Source organism: Alosa pseudoharengus, unplaced genomic scaffold (assembly GCF_046254945.1).
Source record: "Alosa pseudoharengus isolate Yale_2024_CS ecotype anadromous, Long Island Sound unplaced genomic scaffold, YU_APseudo_1.1 YU_APseudo_1.1_scf_22, whole genome shotgun sequence".
Lineage (NCBI taxonomy): Eukaryota > Metazoa > Chordata > Actinopteri > Clupeiformes > Clupeidae > Alosa > Alosa pseudoharengus.
The window spans coordinates 8,823,116-8,847,194 of record NW_027468680.1 but is presented as its reverse complement, the minus strand read 5'-3'; the positions used below and the strand labels follow the sequence as shown (position 1 = coordinate 8,847,194).

The following is a 24,079-nucleotide window of genomic DNA, read 5'->3' as shown; positions in this document are numbered from 1 at the left end:
ACCTGGCTACATTGTGTTTGAGATGAACAAAAGCTATCAGCATAATATGTTATTCGGTTGTTGTGTTTTTGTAAAAACAAAAAAACAATCCATGACAGTTCCATGCAGTTAGACTTTTCAATGGGTATCAGGAAGACAGGTAGAAGATATGCTGAAGATTTTATTCCACTAAGATTTAATTCACGTTTAGTTCATATTTCTAAGTTTTTAGATTAGTGTAACCCTACATTTAACCTTATTGTCATTGCACGAGTGAAATACCGTAATTACATCTAACCAGTGGTGCAAATGAGTAGGCTAACTGACATGTCAAATGCATCCCTAGACTGTTCCATACACATAGGCTACGGTAGCCTACTAAAGATAGCTGAAGGTCTGTGGCTAACGCAGTCGTAATTAAAGTGTCGTGAAGGTTTTTTCGGAACCGATCTTGTATATTAAGCACTACTAAGCGAGACTGTTGCGCATGAAGTGGGCTCATATTTGACAGATAGAAGCGAACGTCCCGGTGGACTTTTTTCTTCTAAGTTTTAGATCTGAATGGTGCTGTTTGGTAGCCTGGGTGTTCCCATGCTGCCTTGCGCGCGATTTGATTCACGCTGCTAAGGCAGCCTGGAAACTACCGCCCTAATTTTTGCCTCAGATAGGGAACCAATCACAGAACAGGGGGGAAAGCAAGACGATGATGAGCTATGCACAGACGCATTTGATAGACATCCGTGGCACCCAATAAACGGATCTGGGCTTTTTTTTTAAATACGAGAAAATGAACGTTTGGTTCCCAGACCACGTCTCATTGAGAAGTGGTGGCGCTAGCCAGGCTAGCTGTTTGGATAAGTTGTTCGTTTTAAACTGAACTAAAAATGCAAAGCAACAAGGCGATTGCCACAAACTTCTACCTCTGCTTGACTAATCTAATCACCTCAGCCAGGGTTGCCAACTCTCACGCATCTGGCGTGACACTCACGCTTTCAGCACCAATCTCACGCTCTCACGCACACTCAAGAAATGTCACGCCAAATCCATTCTTTTTTTTTTGCAACCCGTTCATTTTTTGTTGATGACTAGACTAGACCACAGCATTGTTTCTAAATGACAGGATACGAGTTTAAGGTCTAGACCAACAGCAGGTAGGTCTCCCTACAACGTTCTCAGCGCAGTTTTCTCTGATTGTTGATTCGCTGACTAGGCTATATTTTAATCCGGTCCGCGACACCTTCACGGAACACGCTGCTATTTAGACATGAGGCAGACCGACATAAAGTGTGGCCGCCCATTCTTCTCTAAGAACTACTCGCGAAGTAGCCTTACAGACATCACATGAAATAACTTTTTCTCATCTTTTATAAGGTGCTATAGCCGCTATTTGCTGCGATAAACGGTTCGCGAGAAAAATGTATTAACTTTCAAGAAATAATCATATTAGGCTATAGCTCTGCGCTCATTTCAATTCATATAGGAGGAATATCTCACAAACTTTTCGTTCCACACATGACAAACCGTAAACCAGAATAAACAGCAGACCTTACCGAACACAAAGGTGTAATGCAATCCCCTGTACAATAAGCCGTTCCAGAGTAATCCGGTTTTGAAATGGTAGCAAATTTCTATATGGTCTCCAATTTTGGGCTTTAAGTGTCTTAAAACTGAGCTGTGCTTAAATACCTACATATGTGTAAATATTAAAATCAGAGGATATACAGCTCATGGCTAAGAGTTTGTCGATGTAGCCATAATGATTTGTTTTCACAAAATGCTAAGCATGCATGTAGGGCCTATTTAAGTGTCTTAAAAAAGTGTGCTTATATTGGTCAATGCATAATTTCATAACAGGCCAAATAGAAAATAAATGTTAAATGTTAAATATAGCCTAGACTAATATTAAAATATAGCCTAACCTAATATTAAAATCAGATGATGTAGGATAGTATAGAGTTAGATAAAGTTGGATGGCTCCAGAACTCACACCAGTGGATTGGGTCTTAAAGGAGCCACACCACTTTTATGACACTATAGCTGTTCTGTTGACCTTTAGATTTGTTGCTACTGGGCATGACGGGCAGGCCAATTATGAGTTCTGTCCAACATTGATGGTAGGTTTAGAAAAAAAGTCAGCACATTTTAATCATATTGCAATAATACCAATAACCGTGATCATTTTGGTCATGATTTTTCATCAAATGTTCATACTGTATCTCTTGTGGCTGGTAGACTTTGGAATCCACCAGCCACAATGGTAGGTGGAAAAAATATTTTAGGCTATTTCCATCCCTGATACATACAGTACGTACACTCATACAAAAGTCTCAATCTGTCCATTTCTTTCCACAAAAAGGGGTTATTTTTCAAGGGGTTATTTTTCAATTTTTTCTACTGAGCTACTACCTTTTTCAGGTGGGCAGGGGGGGCCTTTTCATGTCTGTGCCCAGGGGCCCAGTGGCTCATAATCCTTCCATGCCACAGGGTTAAAACACTGGTCTTGTTTTCAAGTGCAATCAATAATTTAATTGTACATTTTGAAGAAACTTAAATCAGGGATTATACTGTACATAGCAATAAAGTCAGGGGACAGACATTTTTAAAATTAGGTTTAGGGAAAAATTTAACGCACACGCACTATGACTTCACAAAATCTCACTCCAGCCAAACACCCAAAGTTGGCAACCCTGCCTCAGCCCGGCCCGGTTGGAAGATACTTTCGCTTTAGGCTAAACATAGCTATCACTTGTTTGATTCGCGAGGATAATTTGCAAGGTGTTGTTTGATTTGGAGTTGGATTGTTTGGATACTATGCCTACAAACAAGTAGACATAGTTTTTAATTGCGTGGACTGCAACTAAGTTGAAATCAAAGTAGCCCCTCACAGAAGTAATCTATACATTCGCACTTCAAACAAACAAACAAACAAGCGTTTCACCGGGAGCCTACACCGGGCGCGTAACGAAGAGCTCCGTTTGCGACGCGCAAAAACAGAAGAAGGGTCTATTTTTTTTTTTTCGTAGCCTACGCGCCGCTATCACATCTGGTGTAGCCAGTTGCACTGATCACAGTAGAAGGTAATTGCTGTAGCCTCCCTGTCAGTCTCACACGCATGCATTGTATTGCCATAAACATATATGTCGCACTGTACAGCCCTGCTGTAAGCTTATACTACTGTCTACATTGCACTATATTTCTTGACCTGTGTCTATTTCATCCCCTTTCTATACTTTGCATCGCATAACATACATATGCATCACAGCTAAGAGCTTTGGTTGCTATGAAGGCCAGTCGTTCTAAATGGATGGTTGCTATGGCCAAAGTTCAGTTCTATCTCTGCCATTTTCAAGCGGGCATATCCTAGAATTCTGATTAACCTTATCTTATTTGAAACATCTCTATTTTACTTAGACTACTTCCATACAGTGGGTCCCATTAAGAAGTGGCCACTTCATTCGAGCTTACCGTGATTCACGCAGCAACATTATTAAATTAATCTGTCACCATATGCCTATGCCTACGTTTGCAAAGAGGAGAACATTTTAATTTGATTCACAATGAAACGTTACATTTAATGTACACGTTGACAATAGGTTAGTTTTGGTTGTTGGTGGTGGCGTTACTGCATCTCTTAGTTATGCAATGCAAAATTGTTCCCTCGCGATTGGAAGCTCCAGTAGACGCATTTCAAAACATCGCGACATGAAATGACACAAAAACTGTTTCTGAATAGGTCTCAGTGAGTTAGGAGTCCTCGCGACTTCTTTTAAGCTTGTCATCGACGTAGGTGCTACTTTTAGGGCTAATGCTTTGTGAATTACTCTTAGTAAAAAAAAAATAGGAGTCCTAAAGTTACAAGTGACGAAGTTACGAGTGCAAGCATCTCATTTCAAATGACCATGGCATTACGCTAAGCAACATAAATCCCATACATAGCAACATAGCCTACATCTCCCCCCTATTTATGGGTTTTATCAGGTCCCTTTCCACAGGTGTATTAATCAAGCACCATGCAGTCTGCATTGATAATCAAGGTGCTTAATTTTATACACCTGTGGAAAGGGACCTGATGAAACCCATGAATTAAGTTACATATAGATAGCCACACAATAAATTAATGCTACTAAATCTCTGCTTAACATGCTAAATCTCCGCTTAGCATTCTAATAACAAAAGGGACACATTTATGTTGATCACTACAACATGACTCATTATGTCTGTAACTCTAAAAAAACACTTACTTTCATAAAGGACGCACGCCATCCAGCACATACACATTGAAACCGATATTTTGGGCACTTGTTTGGCCACGAACTCATCCCTTCTGAAACTGAACTAGGCTAGGCTTAGACGTTCTCTGGCCGCAGTTGCTAGGCAACATCAAATAAACGAAAGGAGAGTGATTACGAATGGATGTGTGTGGTTTGCAATTAGAATAAACAAGAAATAACATTTCCAATAATTTCCCATTATAAATTACATAATATTTGCACCTTCCTTACTTGTGAAGCTCACATAATTCTAATGATCTCACCCTATGTAGATGTGAAATGTAATACAAGGTTGCCACTTAGCGTTCAGATGTAATTAACATTAATGTGAAATTTCCTCCTTGTTCTGTCGTGAGCTCCATGCTTTGAGGAAAACAATCTTTTTATCATAGTTCCCTCTTCAATGAGCGATTACCAGCTCGTTTTTGTAACAGAGATAGCTGTTTATTGTCCCTAGGTTTACAGAAACACCTATTCATATTAATACGCAGGCATGCAAACTGGTCAGGGGTGAAAAAGGTGAGAAGGATGCGCGGACACACGGCACACACGGAAAAGTACATTTTGTAGTCTATGTTACCGAAAAAGTGCAACCAGTAACATCTTGCATTTAATACAGTACAAAATATCTGTCCATAAACATGTCTTTATTGGACAACAATTCAAAGGACTTGTTTAATTAACACCAATCAATTAAACTAATTCAAAACAATGTCATTTTGTTTTTCTCTTCTTTTTGGCCTGCACCAACACCTCACAGGCCCTCTTCCTATGCTGAGCTGCATGCCTCAGCCTGGCCTGCTTTTCCTTCTCAGCCACCTCGGCTTTGCTTGCTGTTGCACTGCGAGACGCATTAGACTTTTTGAGACACTGTTGTCGCTGCCGTTTGTCAGTTGTTCCGGCTGTCCGTATGTTTCTGCACAGGACACGATCCACCACCCCACAAGACACATCCTCCCTTTTGAATAACTCCACGGCTGACTTTCCTCTTGCCAGGTGATTGTATTTCACGGTCTGAATGGCATTGCAGGTCATGACATTCATGTTTCCGCTTTTTGAGTCAATCACCTCATTCATTAAACTGAAGGCTGACTCCACCCTGGGGCCATGGAAAATTGACAGAGCACTTTTCACAAGTGCAGTGAGGGACGGATATTTGTCCTTTTGGAAGACATGATTCCACCACTCCACAAAGGAATCTCCCTCCTTGAAGCCCGGTAACGCCAGATCAACACCGAACTTGATTATTTCTTGGTGGACATCACAGCCTGGTGGAAGGAGATGTCTCAACATTCCACTCAGCCTCTTCAATTGGATTGGTCCTTGAGAATGGCTTCTCAAAAGTGGGTCCAGAGCGGAGAGGGCCTTCAGGGTCTGGCTGTTTAAGGGAAGCTTGGCCTGCATATAGGCAGCAGTGGTTGTGTAGTCCACTCATTCTTCCTACAAGTTAAGAGTGGGACACATATAAAATCAATATAAATCACAAATATAATCCCTGAAATGTGTGTAAATATATGTATGATAAACAAACATTGTTCACAGGTCAACAGTTGCAGTCATGACAAACAAAAGGCAAATAACCACCTGGAAAACCATGACTTACTCCTTGAAAATGGCCAGGACACCTATGTAAAGATTTGTGATTGTCTCCTGATGCCAGATTTTTTGGCACGCCCTCTTCTTGCGATCTTTGCCCTGCTGGTCATACCTATGTTAAGACATAAAAAAAATAGTTTTGTCGATAAATACTCACAACATGTTTATGGTTATGGTTATGGTTATGGTTATGGATTTAGCAGACGCCTTTGTCCAAAGCGACATATAAATACAAAACAACATAATAATATTTAAAAATGAACAGGGAACAGATTAAAATCTAGGTCAAATATAGTAAGGAGAATAGTTGTAGTACACAATAATATCAATTCAATCAATAGCCTAATAAAAAAAGCAATGTAAAAAAGGGGAAAGGCAATAATAAAACAATAATGTCAATTCAATCAATAATATAAAAACAATAACATGCTAAGACTACATTAAGGAGAATATCAATAATAAACAATAATGTCAAATTAATTAACAGCCCAATTAAAATAAAAACAACATTATATAAACCATAACACATAAGCGCTTAAACAACTAAGTATATGTTGAATAGGAATGTCTTTAGACCCCTCTTAAACGACCCAAAACTACCACAGGAACGGAGAGCACTGGGCAGTTCATTCCACCAACATGGAACCACTGAAGAAAAGAGTCTGGAATTAGACCCAGTTTTTATGACTGGTCGACACAACATACGCTCACCAGAAGACCGCAGTGGGCGGTTGGGCATGTAAGGCTTGATTATTGAATTAAAATAACTAGGAGCAGATCTAGTTAGTGTCCTATAGGCCAAAGTGAGAGATTTAAATTTAATTCTGGCTACTATAGGGAGCCAATGGAGAGTAACTAGGAGAGGAGTTACATGTGTCCTCTTTGGCTGATTGAAGACCAGGCGTGCTCCAGCATTTTGAATCAGCTGTAACGATCTTGTTACACAAGCGGGTAAGCCAGCTAATAGTGAATTACAATAGTCCAGCTTAGAGATGACCATGGTCTGAACAAGAAGTTGTGTGGAATCTTGTGTCAGATAAGGTCTGATCTTCCTAATGTTGTAAAGCATAAACCGGCATGATTTTGCAATAGAAGCTATATGCTCAGAGAAGTTAAGTCGGTCATCAATTACAACGCCCAAGTTTCGTGCCGATCTAGTTGGGGTCAGTGAAGTTGAGTCAAGCTGGATGTTAATCTGTTGGGGAATAGCTGTTTTAGCTGGAAACACCAAAAACTCTGTTTTTGAGAGATTAAGCTGAAGGTGCCGATCTTTCATCCAGGCTGAAATATCCTTAAGGCATGCAGAAATCCGGTGGGAAACACTAGAGTCATCAGGTGGGAAAGACAGGTAAAGTTGAGTGTCGTCTGCATAACAGTGATAGTCAAATCCATGGGAGCGAATGGTATCACCTAAGGAAGTGGTGTAAATAGAGAAAAGCAAGGGTCCTAATACTGATCCCTGAGGCACACCTGTGGTGAGGGCATGAGACTTAGATACCTGTCCCTGCCAAGACACGTTGAAAGAACGCGCTTTAAGGTAAGATTCAAACCAGTCAAGAGCTTTTCCAGAAATTCCCAGTTCAGATAGTATAGATAGGAGAATGTCATGGTTAACAGTATCAAAGGCTGCAGATAAATCTAGTAGAATTAATACTGATGACTGAGCAGAGGACTTAGCTACTCTCAATGCTTCAGTCACAGACAGAAGAGCAGTTTCAGTAGAATGACCACTCTTGAAACCAGACTGCATAGGGTCTAGTAGATTATTCTGATGAAGAAATTCACAAACTTGCTTGAAGACCACTTTCTCCAAAACCTTTGACAAGAAAGGAAGAAGGGAGACAGGTCTGTAGTTCTTCACCTCAGTTGGATTAAGTGTACTTTTCTTTAGCAGAGGTGTAACCCTAGCCTGTTTAAAAGAATAAGGAACTATTCCAGAACTGAGAGAAGCATTAAATACATGTGTGACTGCTGGTAGAACAGCGGGTGAGATAGACTGTAGAAGAGTGGACGGGACAGGATCTAATGGGCATGTTGTTGGACGACATCGCTGAAGTAATTGAGAGACTGCTTCCTCATCAAGAGGAGAGAAAGAGTCAAATGATGGGGTCGTACTAACACAAGGCAAAGCCCTCCTTATAGGAGCATCAAACTGAGCACTTATTTTAGCAACTTTTTCAGTGAAAAATGTTGCAAAGTCATTTGCTGACAGTGAAGTAGTTGATGGTGGTGGTGGAGGATTGAGGAGAGATTTGAAAGTAGAAAAAAGTTGTCTACTGTCAGTGGCGCTCTCAATCTTGCTTTGATAGAATGCCTTTTTTGCAAGTGTAACAGTGGATGAAAAGGATGACAGCAAAGACTGGTAGTTACTAAGATCATTTCCATCTTTGGATTTACGCCATTTCCTCTCAGCAGCTCTAAGTTCCTTTCGTACTGAGACTATACTGTTCGTCAGCCATGGATGGCGAGGTTTAGAACGAGTAGGTCTTGAGGAAAGAGGACATGCTGCATTCAGACAAGATGCCAGTGTAGAGCAGAGTCTTTGTAGCGTCATTAACCTCAAGTGTCAAGAATGAGCTAGGAGTAGGTAAAGCAGATGTTACTAATGTTGCAAAATGGTCACTTGAGAGGCTTCTGAGATTACGCCGGAACGAAATTATCGGAGGAGGAGCTGCTGGGTTATCCAGGAGACGCACAGAGAATCTGATAAAGTGATGATCCGATACATGTAATGGATTAACCAAAACTTTGTCTGTATTACAGTTACGTACCAGAATTAAATCAAGATCGATCTTTACCAGCCTTGTGAGTAGGAGGACTGTGGACACGTGTGATATTAAATGAGGAGAGTAAGGACAGGAAGTCAATTGCAGACGAGTTATCCAAATGAATATTAAAATCGCCAAGGATTACTAATGGGCATGCATCCATTGGAATAGCAGACAGTAGAATGTCCAACTCGTTCACAAAGTTCCCAAGTTGTCCTGGAGGGCGATAAATAACCACCAAGTATAATTTGTATGGTTCAGTTATCATGATGGCATGATATTCAAACGAGTTGTGGACCTGAGCAGGCAGCAACTGTGTAAACCTCCAATCATCAGAGACGAGAAAGCCTGTCCCGCCTCCTCTACCAGACGAACGACTGGTATGCGAAAAAGCATAACTGGTCGACAACGCTGCAGGCGTGGCAGTATTCTCCGGCCTAATCCACGTCTCTGTAAGCGCAAGCAATTGAAGCGATAACTGTGAGGCCAGAGCAGGAATGAAGTCCGCTTTATTCACTGCAGATTGGCAATTCCACAACCCTACAGAAAAAGTAGGACAAGCCTGCTGAACTGATTGTTGCCTTTCAACACCAGTACGCTTATTAACCTGACCGGATACAGGGATATGTTGAAGGCACATTATTAGAAGGATTGTCAGCTAACAAGACAAGGTGAGACAAGAGTGAAACTTATCTGAGAGGTGCCTTGCTTGTGTCCTTGCTCGGTGGACTCGTCGCAGGTAGACTCGATTCGTCTTGACACGAGTAAGTCTTCACACGAGGACGGCTGCACACGAGCGCTGACGCCTCCGCTGACGCTCCAGCACAATAACCACTTTAAATGCTAGTCCTAATTGATCACGCGGAAAACCACCCCCTCTAAAAACTCACGACACCAAGGCCAGTCTAAGCGCAATTAAACAGACAGCCGTAATGAAAACAATATCAACTACCACTACCCACTACGGCTAATAACTAGTTTACCAACTTGTAACTTTATTGACCATGTCTGAAAAATGCAACTGGGGATCACTGCTCTTCACCTTTCCTTTTGAGGTCTTCGTGCATCGACCTAATCCTGCTTTTTCCTGTCTGACTCACACTGTATTGGGTGTATAAGACTTCCAGGGGCTCTTTGTACAGTTCCTGGTCCTCCACGCTCAAGTACCCAAAATACAGGATTTTATAAGCTGGTAGCATGCTGTAAGTGCTCATGCTGGCATCATATGCTGAAAGCCAGCGATGGTTTACAAACCCTCTCTGAGGACTGGAGGCAGGAATGTTCAACATAATGCATAGCTCCTTAAAGTGCTGCACCTGATCAACAGGAGAGAGAGTTTGTGAAATTACTGAATTATACCTTAAGTTTCTCTGATTTAAGAGCCCAACACCTAGTCCAGCACTTATCTTTTAGATAAGATAGAGATAGATAGATAGATAGATACTTTATTGATCCCCAGGGGAAATTCAAGGTCTCAGCAGCATACATACAACACAAACACATTCTCTAACAGCAGAAAGAGTAATTAAAGTATATAATATAAAAACACAACTAAGCAATATAATAAGGACAGTACAAGATAAAGAATATGCTAAATATACTAAAATACAAATTATACTAACTGACACTTAATACAATATATAAAAATATACTAAAATACAATTTACAAAAATACAAATTATACTAACACTTAATCTAAATCAATTCTAAAAACAGTATCCACATAGTGGTGATTAATCAATCAGAGGCGCTTGCAATGGCAATGACTGAGCAGGGACTGATCCTGTGATTTCCTGTACATAGTACGGTATGGTAAGGTGCTCTGTGTGAATGAGTGACACGGTGGTAGTGCAATGGTGATAGTGGTCATGGTGATAGTGCAAATGAGTAAGACCAACAGTGCAACAGTGCAACAATGCAGAAGTAAGTAAAGTAAAGTCTATATATCTATATATTGAACTATTAAGAAAAAGTATAAGTGTGTCCACAGTTCGGCTGTGGCATGGAGGGGGGGGGGGGTTGAATATGTGCAAATGTGCTCATATAGCACGCAAACAGTGAGGCATAAAGACAGTGGTACAAGTGGCTAGTGGACAGACAGTGCCAAACATGGAGGGGGTGAAGAGGCAGACTATGGGCAGACTATGCAGAGAAGTCTATCTCTCCTCTTCCCTTAAGTGAGGCATTGAACAGTTCAATGGCCCTGGGGACAAATGACTTCCTCAGTCTGTCCGTTGTGCAAGGCAGTGAGCGAAGTCTCCAGCTGATCAGGCTCTTCTGCTTAACAATAGTGGTGTGGAGTGGGTGACACTCATTGTCCAAGATGTTCATCAGTTTGTTCAGGGTCCTTTTGTCAGATAGTTCTTATATAACAGATAACAAGATAACAATTCCTCTGATAACAATTAACAGATAGTGGTGTGGAGTGGGTGACACTCATTGTCCAAGATGTTGATCAGTTTGTTCAGGGTCCTTTTGTCAGATAGTTCTTATATAACAGATAACAATTAGATAACAATTCCTCTGAACAGGTTTCATACATCCTGTCAAATGCAGTGGAAATAAAGTTATCTATTGCTATTCACTGCCACTATGGTACCAAGGTCTGAGTGACATACTGTATGTTCCTGTTATATTAGATAAAGATATATTCCAGTATATTCAGAATAATACCATCTTTTAGCATTCCATCCCATACAATGTCACCATTCACATACAGTATATCATTTACACTATACACATTCACATGTCTACTCAGTCTCACGTCAGTGTAGACAAAGGGATAAGCTGTACAACATAGTGGGCTATTTACAAAAAGGTATAGGCCTATTATTGCTGCCTGTGCTATGGACCTACCCCACCTACCTCTGCATTTGCAATGCGGTTTACAACTGGCACTGTCACCTTCCCCTGAAACTGCTGCCTGATTAAATCTTGGCCCTGAGTTGCTTGGCTCTGCCCTGCTTGTTCGGGGATCATAGTGCTGGCAACACTATGCGTCGAAGCTATAGTTTCCAGCTTCTTTTTATGAATATCGGTCTGCACATGAGCCATCAAGGCATGGCTGCCCTTATTGGCATAATTAAGTTCCTTCTGGCAGAGGACACACCTGGCCAGTCCCTGTCTGCTGATCTTCTGGAACACATCCCCCATGTGGAAGGACACCTCCTGCCCCTTCACACATACCTTTCCCTCCAGTTTGAGCCAAGCCCACTTCCAACTGCATTTGATCCCTGAATCTATCTGTTTTACAGCTGCAGCATCCTCCTCTGCTAAAACACTCATTCTGCAAGAATAATGTTTGTGTTAGTGTAGCCTAAGTGGTACATCAGTATTAACTGTAAACAGGGCTCTAAATTAACTTTTTTCACCACCAGCCAAAATGACTAGTAGATATTAATATTACTAGCCAGACACAAAATGGCTAGTAAGTTTTCTTTTCTACTAACCCACACTAAGCTTAAATTTCCACCAGCAGCAAAAAAAGAAGAAAAAAACAATCTCGGCTTTCTAACTCTCAAAAAATGCCCTAATCAAGTGTGTTGTTTTAGAAAACCATCCGGCGTGAACAAGGAATTTCTCCATACAACGCCACTGAGCTTAGTTTTCATATCACTCATCTCGCAAAAGTAGGCTAGCAGGTTAGGCCTAACGTTAGTATTTAACATCTGCAGCCGTCATAGGAGCTAGCTATCGTGTTAAACTTGATTTTCAGCACGCATGTTAAAATAACATTTAGGTACACATGTTTGCCACTGTAAGTGACTTACCTCAACACGTAACAGCAACACCATGCGACTTTTCCATATAGAAGCTTTCACCGCGTTGTTCAGATCCAGAGCCACACGTGTACGGTTTATTCCATTGGTTTGTTCAGATCCAGTCGGGAGATGAGGTTGCCAGGTCAATCGATAAAAAGGTGACTTTGCGGTTTGAATCAATGGAATATTCGTAAGCGAGTGGGTTGTACCAGTTGATTCACACAAGTGACCTATTTTGGGACCAATACGGCGTATTTCGCCGAAAGGTGAGGAGTTTGCATGCCTGAACGATTGCCTGTAACGACCACTGCCGACCACTGTTCATTACATGGCCCAGAATGCCTTGCATGTCTTGACAACAAAACAACACAGTAAAACCTAAATGCCTGTAAACATATGCATTTGCATACTTGTAACATTTGTAATTATACTCTCCCATCATGATATTTAACAATAATGAAAAATGTAATTTGAATACCGTCAATGTGAAAATAACTGTACTACGTCAGCAATAAATAGCTAATGTTCTCCTTACTATTTAGTTTGTAAGTCCATATTATCCCATGGCTGAGCAAGGATTACATGATTGGGCAAGAATGCCTAGAGACATTGTGGCTGGCCAGAGACATTGCGCATACTTGGAAGGCATTGTGGTAGAAGTGCAACTACAAAGGTTAAAGGTGATAGTTACCAAATACCTGTGGGTGGTTTGCCAAATGCTGGAAACTTTTGGAATGTTGTCTTTTTTTTTTTTAGCTTATGCACCCTCACATTGGAGTCCCGAGTTCATATACAAAATTTGGTATCGATAAGTGACAGTGTTCCTGAGATATGGACAACTTCCTGTTTCGGAACTTCGCCGCCGATTTCGTTTGGCTGTGACGGGCAAACGCTTCTGAAAATCAAAAATCCTTTCTGTAACTTTTGTGAGGCTTGGTCCAAGGATCATGTACGTCAAGTTTCGTGAAGTTCGGACCAAATTTGTGACCTGTGAAACTTTAGTTTCGCTTTCTATTCAATCCAATATGGCGGAAGAATGACAAGTGACAGTGACATCATTTTCAATATTCCACACTACACCGGTTCCGGCCGGACGTTCCAGAGTTGGACCGGTGGCGATATCTCGGCTTACAGGAATAATAAGAAAACTTAAGAAGAACAATAAGTGTGCTGCTTTGCAAGCACACTTAATAACTAGACTGCATTTCCGGCGGGAACTGCGAAAGTGTGCTTGCCCTGGTCCGGTCACCAACGTGAGCAGACAGTGGCATATGCTATGCTGAACCTGGCTTGATCCAAGCATTCTAACAGTGCCTTTCAGTGTTGGAGCACTGGCAATATCTCAAAAGCTCTAGGAGAGGGCTATTCAACTATTGGCTTGCGGGGTGAATGCGGTTCGTTGGATTTTACCTGTGGCCTGCCTTCGAATTTAGCTATGACTAAGATCAAATCAATAAAATAAAACAACAGCAGTGATTGGCTGCAAAAATAAATAATGTCACGCGTCTTGCACCTCTCAAACTGGGCTATCAGGTAACCTAGAAGAATTGAAATGATGAAATATGACTAAGGCATCACTTATTTATTTTAAAAATATGAGCTATGATTGTGAATGTTATATATTCCATCCCCTAATTCTGTTTTACTGGTTTATTTGACAAATAATCTATATGGATTTGCTCTATAAAGACCTTATGTCTGTTTAGGATTGTTTTGAGAGCCTATTGATGTATCTCAGAATAAAGGAATGTCCACAACATTAGTGATGTTTTTTTTTGTGTGTGAATGTATTTTACTTAACTCATTAAATGTAGCTGGATACTCATGAACGCATGTCTCTAATAGCCACAATAGGAGTCATTTTAGCAACACCGTATTTTGTGTGGCCCATAACGACCCAGTGGATCATGAAAACGTGCCAAAATTCACATTCCTTGCTTGTTGTTGGTACATTAATCCCATTCAGATTGCCACTTATCTGAGATGTAAGAGTTCAGTGTAGGTTTAAGGTCTGGGGCAGGGATTTGACATTCTGTGACTTCTTCATTGAGGGCTTGCTTAGCAGCACTGTCCGCTTTCTCATTTCCCCTCAGACCAACATGGCCTGGGACCCAGCAAAAAACTACACTCAAGTTCTGGTTCTTTAGACGTTCTAGTTGATCAAGCTCAGCTTTGGTTGTATACTTTTTGCGTGACATTATAGCCATTATAGCATTATTGCAATTTAATTTAATGCAATTTACTTTTACGATTAAATAAAATTAATTTATCCCTCTCACCCATAGTTTTTAATTTATTTACAAATGTACATAGGCCTACTGTAATTACATTTATACATAGTTATTCTACTGATCTTCATACTATTGTTGGATTCACGATCGTTTTGCGTTGTGTTTTAGTTCTGATGTCTGTATTGAAGATGGTCAATAAAGCTTGACGGCTGGATCAGGATCGGTGATCAAAGAATTTATTGTAGATGGTACAACACTCACTAACCGAGCACAGGTTAAGTCTCAAACAGTAAAACTGCACAGAGTCTAACAGGTGTGGTAGTTAGTAGAAGCGGGCTGCTGTTGAGCGTCTTGGCATAAGATGCTCCCCGAGTCGCTTCCTCGATCCGTCTCGAAGTCCAAACCTGAGACAAAGCCTGTTATACTAAAATCATATCTACATAAATCATGCCAACGTGGAAGGTACCAGCCATAGCTCAAAAATAATAGGAAAAGTACTAGCCATGAAAACAGAATAACAAGGTGATATCTCATTCTGCCCATGCTATCACTACGGCCCTGAACATGGCAGTCTGACCTGTTGATGGTAAATCCTATGTGCAGCCATACAGGCGCCTAAGGATTAGAACTAGGGAGTGAAACAATGGCATGTACCTCTCCACGTCTCTACTACACACAAAAGTAACACAAAAGTAACACAGATGAACACATCAGAATACATACAGAAATACCCCAGATTTCTACAGTCCCCCCTCTTGATCAATTAAAAAACACAGATTTTTATAGATCATACAAAACAAATAAAAGGAGTCTGATGTGGTCTAAAGAACAGAGGACAAACCAAGACAAGATTACTTCTCTAGCACTTTGAAAAAGGAAAAAGTGCCGGTGTCTTAAAAGAAAAACATAATAACTGATTTCGTTCCGGAGGATTGTCTCACACATAAAAAGAAATTAAAAAGGAAAGGAATCAAACCCAGATCCTCGGTTCATCCCGAGGCTGGGCAGGAGGTACTCTAACAGGGGCCAACCTTGGAGTGGTAGTGGTGGCACGCTTGATGATACATAACACCACTTGGATAGCTAAGTAGATGACAAAGATGGGAATGAGCAGGGGCATAATGAACTGGACAATCTGAGCAAACAGGGACCCACCCCAGCTACTCAACCAACCTCCCAGGGACCAGCTACCATTATCCCGCTTAAGCTGCTGCACGTTGGCGTAAATATCTTTGATGTAATTGGAGACATTACCGGTCGAGTCAGGCACATAAGTACAGCATTCCTGTCCAATCAGAGCACAAGCAGCTCCCTTACTGGCCAAAACCACGTCCAGGCAGAGCCTATTCTGAAGGGCAACCTGTCTTACTGCATACAGTTCCCGGTTAATGTCTGAAAGAGCACGTGCAGTGTCATTAGCTACTACATCAACAATGTGTACCAGATCTCTAATCTCATCAAGCGCCACAGTTAGGCCATAAATTGGAATTAAAGCGGCAAAGAATCTCTGTGTCGGGGTTGCAACAATACGGTGACCCCCAAAAGCGTCACGCTTAGTCCTAGGGTGTATGGATGTTGACTCACCCACCAAATGTTCCCTCTCCACAATCCTCACAGCTGGAACAACATAAGCTAAATAACAGGAGCCTTGCCAATTAGGGGGAAGATAGGAATATGCATACTGTCCACACACAAACATGGAACCACGTACAGGGGCTAGTGCATTAGTGACGACCGTGCTTCCTGGCGTTACACCTGGAACACGCATCATCGGGGGAAGGGGAATAAGGACCACTTCACCTGACTGTTCAATGGAAACCTCAGTCTGTCCAACCTGAACTTCATATGGGCAGATGCTCTGACCTACCACCGACCGTCCACTCTTGTCGGCCACCCAACAGATCACACCACGTGGGGCATAACTCAATTTAAGCTTAGTAGGGGGCCCTCCGACCCATGGAGGATTGGGAAAGATGTCATCAGGGGAACCATTTGTAGTACTGTTAAAGGCTGCTACATACTCTGGGATGGTAAAGGGGATGGCTATGTAAGGATACACTTCAGAGGCAGATGGCATTAACCCGCATACCCAACACGAATGCTTACGCTTGGCCTGGGCCAACCCATGAGCCGTCTTCAGGAACGTGTTGTCCTTGTGCACATCATGATGGCTGTCATACAGAGTATCAGTAACAATAACTAGGTGACACAGGATAACAGCACAACAAAACAACATTCTTGGTGACATTTCCAGATGATAAAGGAGACACACAACAACAGTTACACAACACAGAATTCAGTGAGCTGATCGCTGTTAGAGAATGATGGAGTTGAGGATTCCTTCGGGAAACAGAGTCTTTTTGGGGAGAAGTGCAGGAGACCGGCAGGCAACAGTTCAGTTCAAAGGCAAAAGTCTCTGTCCTGGATGATGTCCGTGGCTTCGAGCAACTGGTCAGAGTTTCTTCACTGCGGCGGGTGCACACGCACACAGCGTCCTTCCTCTTGGTAGGCTTCCAGCTGGGGTTGGTCACGTCAGCCCGGGGCCCAAAATAGACTCTTCTTACAGATGTGAAGTTTCAAAATCTGCCCTCGAAGTCTGTTTGAACCCGAAGACTCAGTCTGACCTCGCCGAATGGATGTTCTCGTCTTCCCCCTCCTCTTGCATCCGGGTCACGGCACCAAATGTTGGATTCACGATCGTTTTGCGTTGTGTTTTAGTTCTGATGTCTGTATTGAAGATGGTCAATAAAGCTTGACGGCTGGATCAGGATCGGTGATCAAAGAATTTATTGTAGATGGTACAACACTCACTAACCGAGCACAGGCTAAGTCTCAAACAGTAAAACTGCACAGAGTCTAACAGGTGTGGTAGTTAGTAGAAGCGGGCTGCTGTTGAGCGTCTTGGCATAAGATGCTCCCCGAGTCGCTTCCTCGATCCGTCTCGAAGTCCAAACCTGAGACAAAGCCTGTTATACTAAAATCATATCTACGTAAATCATGCCAACGTGGAAGGTACCAGCCATAGTTCAAAAATAATAGGAAAAGTACTAGCCATGAAAACAGAATAACAAGGTGATATCTCATTCTGCCCATGCTATCACTACGGCCCTGAACATGGCAGTCTGACCTGTTGATGGTAAATCCTATGTGCAGCCATACAGGCGCCTAAGGATTAGAACTAGGGAGTGAAACAATGGCATGTACCTCTCCACGTCTCTACTACACACAAAAGTAACACAAAAGTAACACAGATGAACACATCAGAATACATACAGAAATACCCCAGATTTCTACACTATTCATCCTGCACCCTTTTCTTACTACTCTTATAATGTTGTTTCTGCACTACAATGACACTGTTACCACACTGCACATAGCTGTATGTTATGTACATATCTGTTATATTTTGTCATATTAAATATCCATATTTATTCTGTTTTATTATATTCTGTTAATACACTGCATATTACAGTGCATGAAAATGCACTGTACTGTTCTTTCTAGGCAACTTCTTATTATTATTATTCCGCTTACCACTTTTTCCGAACGCAATTTCTCTTGAACAGTTTAACTTAGAAACTTCATTCAAACTTTGTAACGTAGGTCTTCAAACAGATCGGGTTGCATGTTAGCATTGCTAGCACTGCTATGAAACATTAGCTAAGTAGCATGGTTAGCAGAATTAAAAATCTTAGCATAACTGCTAGCAAACATTAGAGCCGTTCCAACTTTCAGTTATCGTCAAATATCTACCTATACACAGCCATTAAACTATTTGAATATCAACATTCATTAAACTGCTAGAAAACGTTAGCTAAGTAGCATGGTTAGCAGGTTAGCATTGCTAGCACTGCTATAAAACATTAGCTAAGTAGCATGGTTAGCATAGTTAAAAATCTTAGCATAACTGCTAGCAAACATTAGAGCCATTCCAACTTTCAGTTATCGTCAAATATCTACCTATACACAGCCATTAAACTATTTGAATATCAACATTCATTCAACTTCCAGTCTGTCAACAACTTTTAAACTACTTACCTTCAACTTTTAAACGGTCTACTTTTAAACTATCATTAAACTATCTATTAAACTAGCTGTCTATCAACAACTTTTAAACTATCTACTGTCTATCAACAACTTTTAAACTATCTACATTCAGCTTTTAAACAGTCTACTTTTAAACTATCAACTTTTATTAAGCTATGCAACCACCATGTCTATCCTAGCATCACCGTAGTAACCATCTCTGTATTATCTGTTTTAACTATACATGATATTTTACATCACAACTTTAGCATTTTCATGCACTGGTAATTCCTTGGAATTGCATTTCTAGTTATTTATATTATTATAATGTTACTGCTACATCTACATACATTATTCTACTTATTGTATGAGGTAACTGCTACTTACTGCACATATTTAATTCATATTACTCTAAATCAACTGTATACTACTGTCTACATTACACTATAGTTATTGACCTGTCTCTGTATATTTCATCACCTTTATATACTTTGCATCACATTGCATGCATACCAGTGGCGGCCGGTGGTTAAAAAAATAACGGAGGAAGAAATGTCCGCTTGATTGGTGTTAGAGGCAAATGTGAGGTTGTGATGGTGTTGGTGGCATATGTGAACGAGTATGTAAGCCGCCTACCCAGACACATTTATAGCAGCAGTATGTACTATGTAGCATTTTAACTGGCAATGTTGTGCTATAAATGCTGTTCTGACATTCTTAGGGGGGTCTGACCTAAGGAGCTAGGATAGCATGCAGCAGCCAGAAAAGTTGTGGGTTCAATTCTTGGCTTCCACCATTGTGCATTTGAGCAAGGCACTTAACCCCAAACTCCTCCAGGGACAATAGACTTTGTAATATAATTTAAATATACAAGTCATTTTGGATAATACTGCTAAATTAATAAATGTAAATTTAAATAAATGTAAATTTAGGTCTGGGAAGTCAGGGAAGATATGTAGGTCTAGTTATGAAATACTGTTGGTAACACTCCATAATAAGGTGCCATAATAAATAGCAAACTAGTAATTACCTAACCCTTTGTTAATATTTGTAAATTGTTACTAACATATCTATTTGGCACAAGTTAATATTTTTTTAATCATTAATTAAATATTAGTTGTTTGCATAAAATCTGTATGTTAATGTTTTAGCAAATCTATTAACTAATATTGTATTAATATGTGTTAATAGTTAACTAAATGTCTTTTTGGCACTAATTAACAGTTATTTCTTGCATCATTTAAATGTTAAATGTTTATTTGCAAACTATATGTTAATAGAAAAGTTAATGACTTATTATTATTTAACTAATTGTTATTAAACGGTGCTTCGGCCTATCCCAATATGAACCGCTCTCCATAGGACCCTTACAATAGATAGATAGATACTTTATTGATCCCCAAGGGAAATTCAAGAAAAAAAACACGGAGCTACCTTACATGCTGCCACTGTTGTCGGCGCCGGAACCGCTTGCAATAAAGTTGGTTAAGCTTAATTAATATATTAGTAGTATATAGCTATAAGCGTGGGGCCCCTTATAATAAAGTTGGTTAAGCTTAATTAATATATTAGTAATATATAATTATCAGTATGGGGGACCCTTATAATAAAGTTGGTTAAGCTTAATTAATATATTAGTAGTATATAGCTATCAGTGTGGAGCCCCTTATAATAAAGTTGGTTAAGCTTAATTAATATATTAGTAATATATAACTATCAGTATGGGGGACCCTTATAATAAAGTTGGTTAAGCTTTATTAATATATTAGTAATATATAACTAGTCAGACGGTGAAGAGACCAAAACTGGCTTATCACATTTATTCCTTTAGGAAAAGTTAAGACAAAACAACAAGTAGTTGAATGGGCTATACAAGCATCATTCCTATACCATCACTGTCAGCCCTACTAGCAAGGGAGACATGCGACATGGAATGTTCAGGTGCACAGAACGACAGTTTATTAATATTCTGAGACTCACTAAACACTCACAGACCATACGGAGATAATGCATAAACATAATGCTAAACTAAATGTACATTCATTTCCTGCTAGACTGAATTGCACTTTCCATGCACACTAAGCTAAACTACACTGAATGCATGGAAAGTTGCTAGCGGAGTTTACAGCTAGTCACGTTAGACTCAGTGTCTATGAACTCGTGGTCACAATGAAAACATTAATAAACGTTCTCTAAGTTGCACCCAAATCTTAACAATACATGTAAAGTAACATAATACAGGTGGTATATCAAAGTGTTCAACTTAAACAACATTTTACAGTTACAAAATTAAAACAAAGTGGGGAGAGCTTTATACATTCAACCTACGCAATGCAAAGCATACCGCTTCTGATCGGCTATGGCAATAATACAAGGACAAAACGCAGCAGAGCTGCAGTATAGGGTTTCTCCAAAGGGGGCTCCAAAACACCAATCTCAATAAAGCTGCTTAATTACGGCGAAAATCACATACAAACACTAAACTACATTTCTAACTCTGTTACACCCCCCCTCCCAAATTCAAGCAGCAACCAAATAGTACTTCCAAAGGCAAAGAGTACACTACTTTCAAACACTAGACAGAGAGTCACCAATTACAGGACAGCCAACCACAGAGGTATCCAATAAGGATAAAGTGGAAGAAGAGGAGCGCAAGCTCTCACACAACCAACCACTGGCAGTAGGGTGCCTTATACACCCCACAAGACCATAAAGCCATAAACCATAAATTCCATAAATTATCCACAAAGCTAATCAGAAAAGCTAGATAAATAATAATATGTCATTAACTTTTATATTAGCATATAGTTTGTAAATAAACATTTAACATTTAAATGATGTTAGAGTCCTATGGGGAGTGGTTCATATTGGGATAGGCAGAAGCACAGTTTAAAGGAACACGCCACCCAAAATCAGTAGTGATATATGTTCTTACCGTAACTTTCACGAGTTGAGTCGTACCTCTCCCGCGTCGGTAGGTGCACTCAAACGCTCTGTCGCGCGGCGTGAATGTGTTAGCATGTTGCTATGCTAGCGGACTCTGCCGTGGCCGTAGAGAGAGGCACATAGCAGTATTCAAACACCTCCAGGTTTTACCTACTTAAATACAGTTGCACTAGTAGTTGATGAAAAATGTTAGGGCACACAACATGAAACCGATTTTCCAAGCGAATAAACATGAGAACTACAATGTGTGACGCAATAGCACTTGGGAGTACTTCGACCTAGCATGGTAATATTATTAACACCTAATTGTAGATCCTATCCACCACAGAGTTTAGAATCCATGCTGGATCGACCCTCAGCCTCTCCCTCCCCTCTGAGCGAGAGAGGCACACACACTAGAGATGCGCTGATGGGCTATTATTTCAACCATAACTGCATAGCAAAACTTATCATCCATCAGCACCAAAGTTTGTTGACCAATTTTCAAAACTGCACCTGCCCACCATCCGCTGGTTGTTTTAATGTAGGCTATATGGGTGATGCAGCGCTGCTGACGTGAGGCTAGAAAGCCCTTGCCTGTTCTAGAAAGACTGATCTAATGCAGCAAATATATTAAAAGGCAAAAGTCGTACATTGGCTAGGCCTATCCCCAGAATATCAGCAGCAAACTCAGTCTCTGTCGCGCAAAACAGTCTCCAAATAAAACGCACATCGGCCTGTTGCCTATTCTGCCAGCTTGTGACAATATATCGTCCAAAATGCTTGATTGCATTGCATTCTCCACATTTTTAGCTACATTTTCATGTACCACATCAGCATTTTTGTTCAGTGAATCTTTTGTAAATTGCTTTACAATTACCGTCGGGCCTATAGGCCTATTGCCTGGCTTGCCTCAGCTTCGGTCACGTCCTTTTACAATTTTATCATTGTAATAAAAAACGCAATTTGCCACATAATTTCAGCATGCTCCTGGCCTACTAATTAATGCCTATTGTGCTTTATTTTTTGCAAAAACAAAGAAATCCTTGATAAAATAACAAGTCATTCACATTATAGGCTACTTTACACAGTTATGTCAGGTTGACTGACAATCTGAAGACTCCCATTCATTTTGACTGCACGAGCGCGTCTTTTTCAGACAGACATCGCAATTCATTTTATAGGCCATCGGACAAATATGACGCCTCGATATTAAAGAAACTCCGACTCCATTCATTCTGAAAGTCCACCGCACAACAATGCAACGTGCATGTTCACATTTTTAGTAACAACCGCCAAACTTGCTTGCTTGCCTTACACATCTAAGTTTTCCGACTATTTTTCTTACCTTCTTTTTCCGCTGTGGATGTTAGTGAGTTTGTAGAAGTTTTAGCTCTTACGTTCTGAACATCTCGCACTGCCATCGCCCGATGCCATTTCTTAGTCATATCACTCTCTGTCTCTCTTTTAAATGCCTATTCCCTGAATGGTAGGCTACAATTATGTGTTTTATATATAGGCTAATATCTAAACAAAATAACCCAGGCAGTCTCATCTAATATAACACAGGTTGAAGTTGGTTCTATTTAGGGAGGTGAACATCTGTAGATGACTCAGAAATGACATCGGAAGACAAGGAGTGAATATGGCAAGAGGCAAGGCGAAGTCTGCTGACAAGGGCCCGACGGTAATTGTAAAGCAATTTACAAAAGATTCACTGAACAAAAATGCTGATGTGGTACATGAAAATGTAGCTAAAAATGTGGAGAATGCAATGCAATCAAGCATTTTGGACGATATATTGTCACAAGCTGGCAGAATAGGCAACAGGCCGATGTGCGTTTTATTTGGAGACTGTTTTGCGCGACAGAGACTGAGTTTGCTGCTGATATTCTGGGGATAGGCCTAGCCAATGTACGACTTTTGCCTTTTAATATATTTGCTGCATTAGATCAGTCTTTCTAGAACAGGCAAGGGCTTTCTAGCCTCACGTCAGCAGCGCTGCATCACCCATATAGCCTACATTAAAACAACCAGCGGATGGTGGGCAGGTGCAGTTTTGAAAATTGGTCAACAAACTTTGGTGCTGATGGATGGCTGATGGATGATAAGTTTTGCTATGCAGTTATGGTTGAAATAATAGCCCATCAGCGCATCTCTAGTGTGTGTGCCTCTCTCGCTCAGAGGGGAGGGAGAGGCTGAGGGTCGATCCAGCATGGATTCTAAACTCTGTGGATAGGATCTACCACGCTAGGTTGAAGTACTCCCAAGTGCTATTGCGCCACACATTGTAGTTCTCATGTTTATTCGCTTGGAAAATCGTCACGTTTCATGTTGTGTGCCCTAACATTTTTCATCAACTACTCGTGCAACTGTATTTAAGTAGGTAAAACGTGGAGGTGTTTGAATACTGCTATGTGCCTCTCTCTACGGCCAAGGCAGAGCCCGCTAGCATAGCAACATGCTAACACATTCGCGCCGCGCAACAGAGCGTTTGAGTGCACCTACCGACGCCGGAGAGG

At 40.7% G+C, this 24,079-nt stretch overlaps 1 protein-coding gene across 1 annotated transcript in view; it reads right to left on the bottom strand.

The window, feature by feature from the left end:
- Positions 1 to 17,271, bottom strand: part of LOC143139528 (IgGFc-binding protein-like) — a 252,923-nt gene extending 235,652 nt beyond the window's left edge. The window contains exons 1-3 of the mRNA XM_076300111.1: positions 17,231 to 17,271; positions 16,713 to 16,777; positions 15,261 to 15,275 (exon numbers count right to left, since the gene is read on the bottom strand). Of these exons, the coding sequence (XP_076156226.1) occupies positions 15,261 to 15,275; positions 16,713 to 16,777; positions 17,231 to 17,271 (121 nt within the window). The remainder of the gene's footprint in view (positions 1 to 15,260; positions 15,276 to 16,712; positions 16,778 to 17,230) is intronic.
- Between the last annotated feature and the right edge of the window lie 6,808 nt (positions 17,272 to 24,079).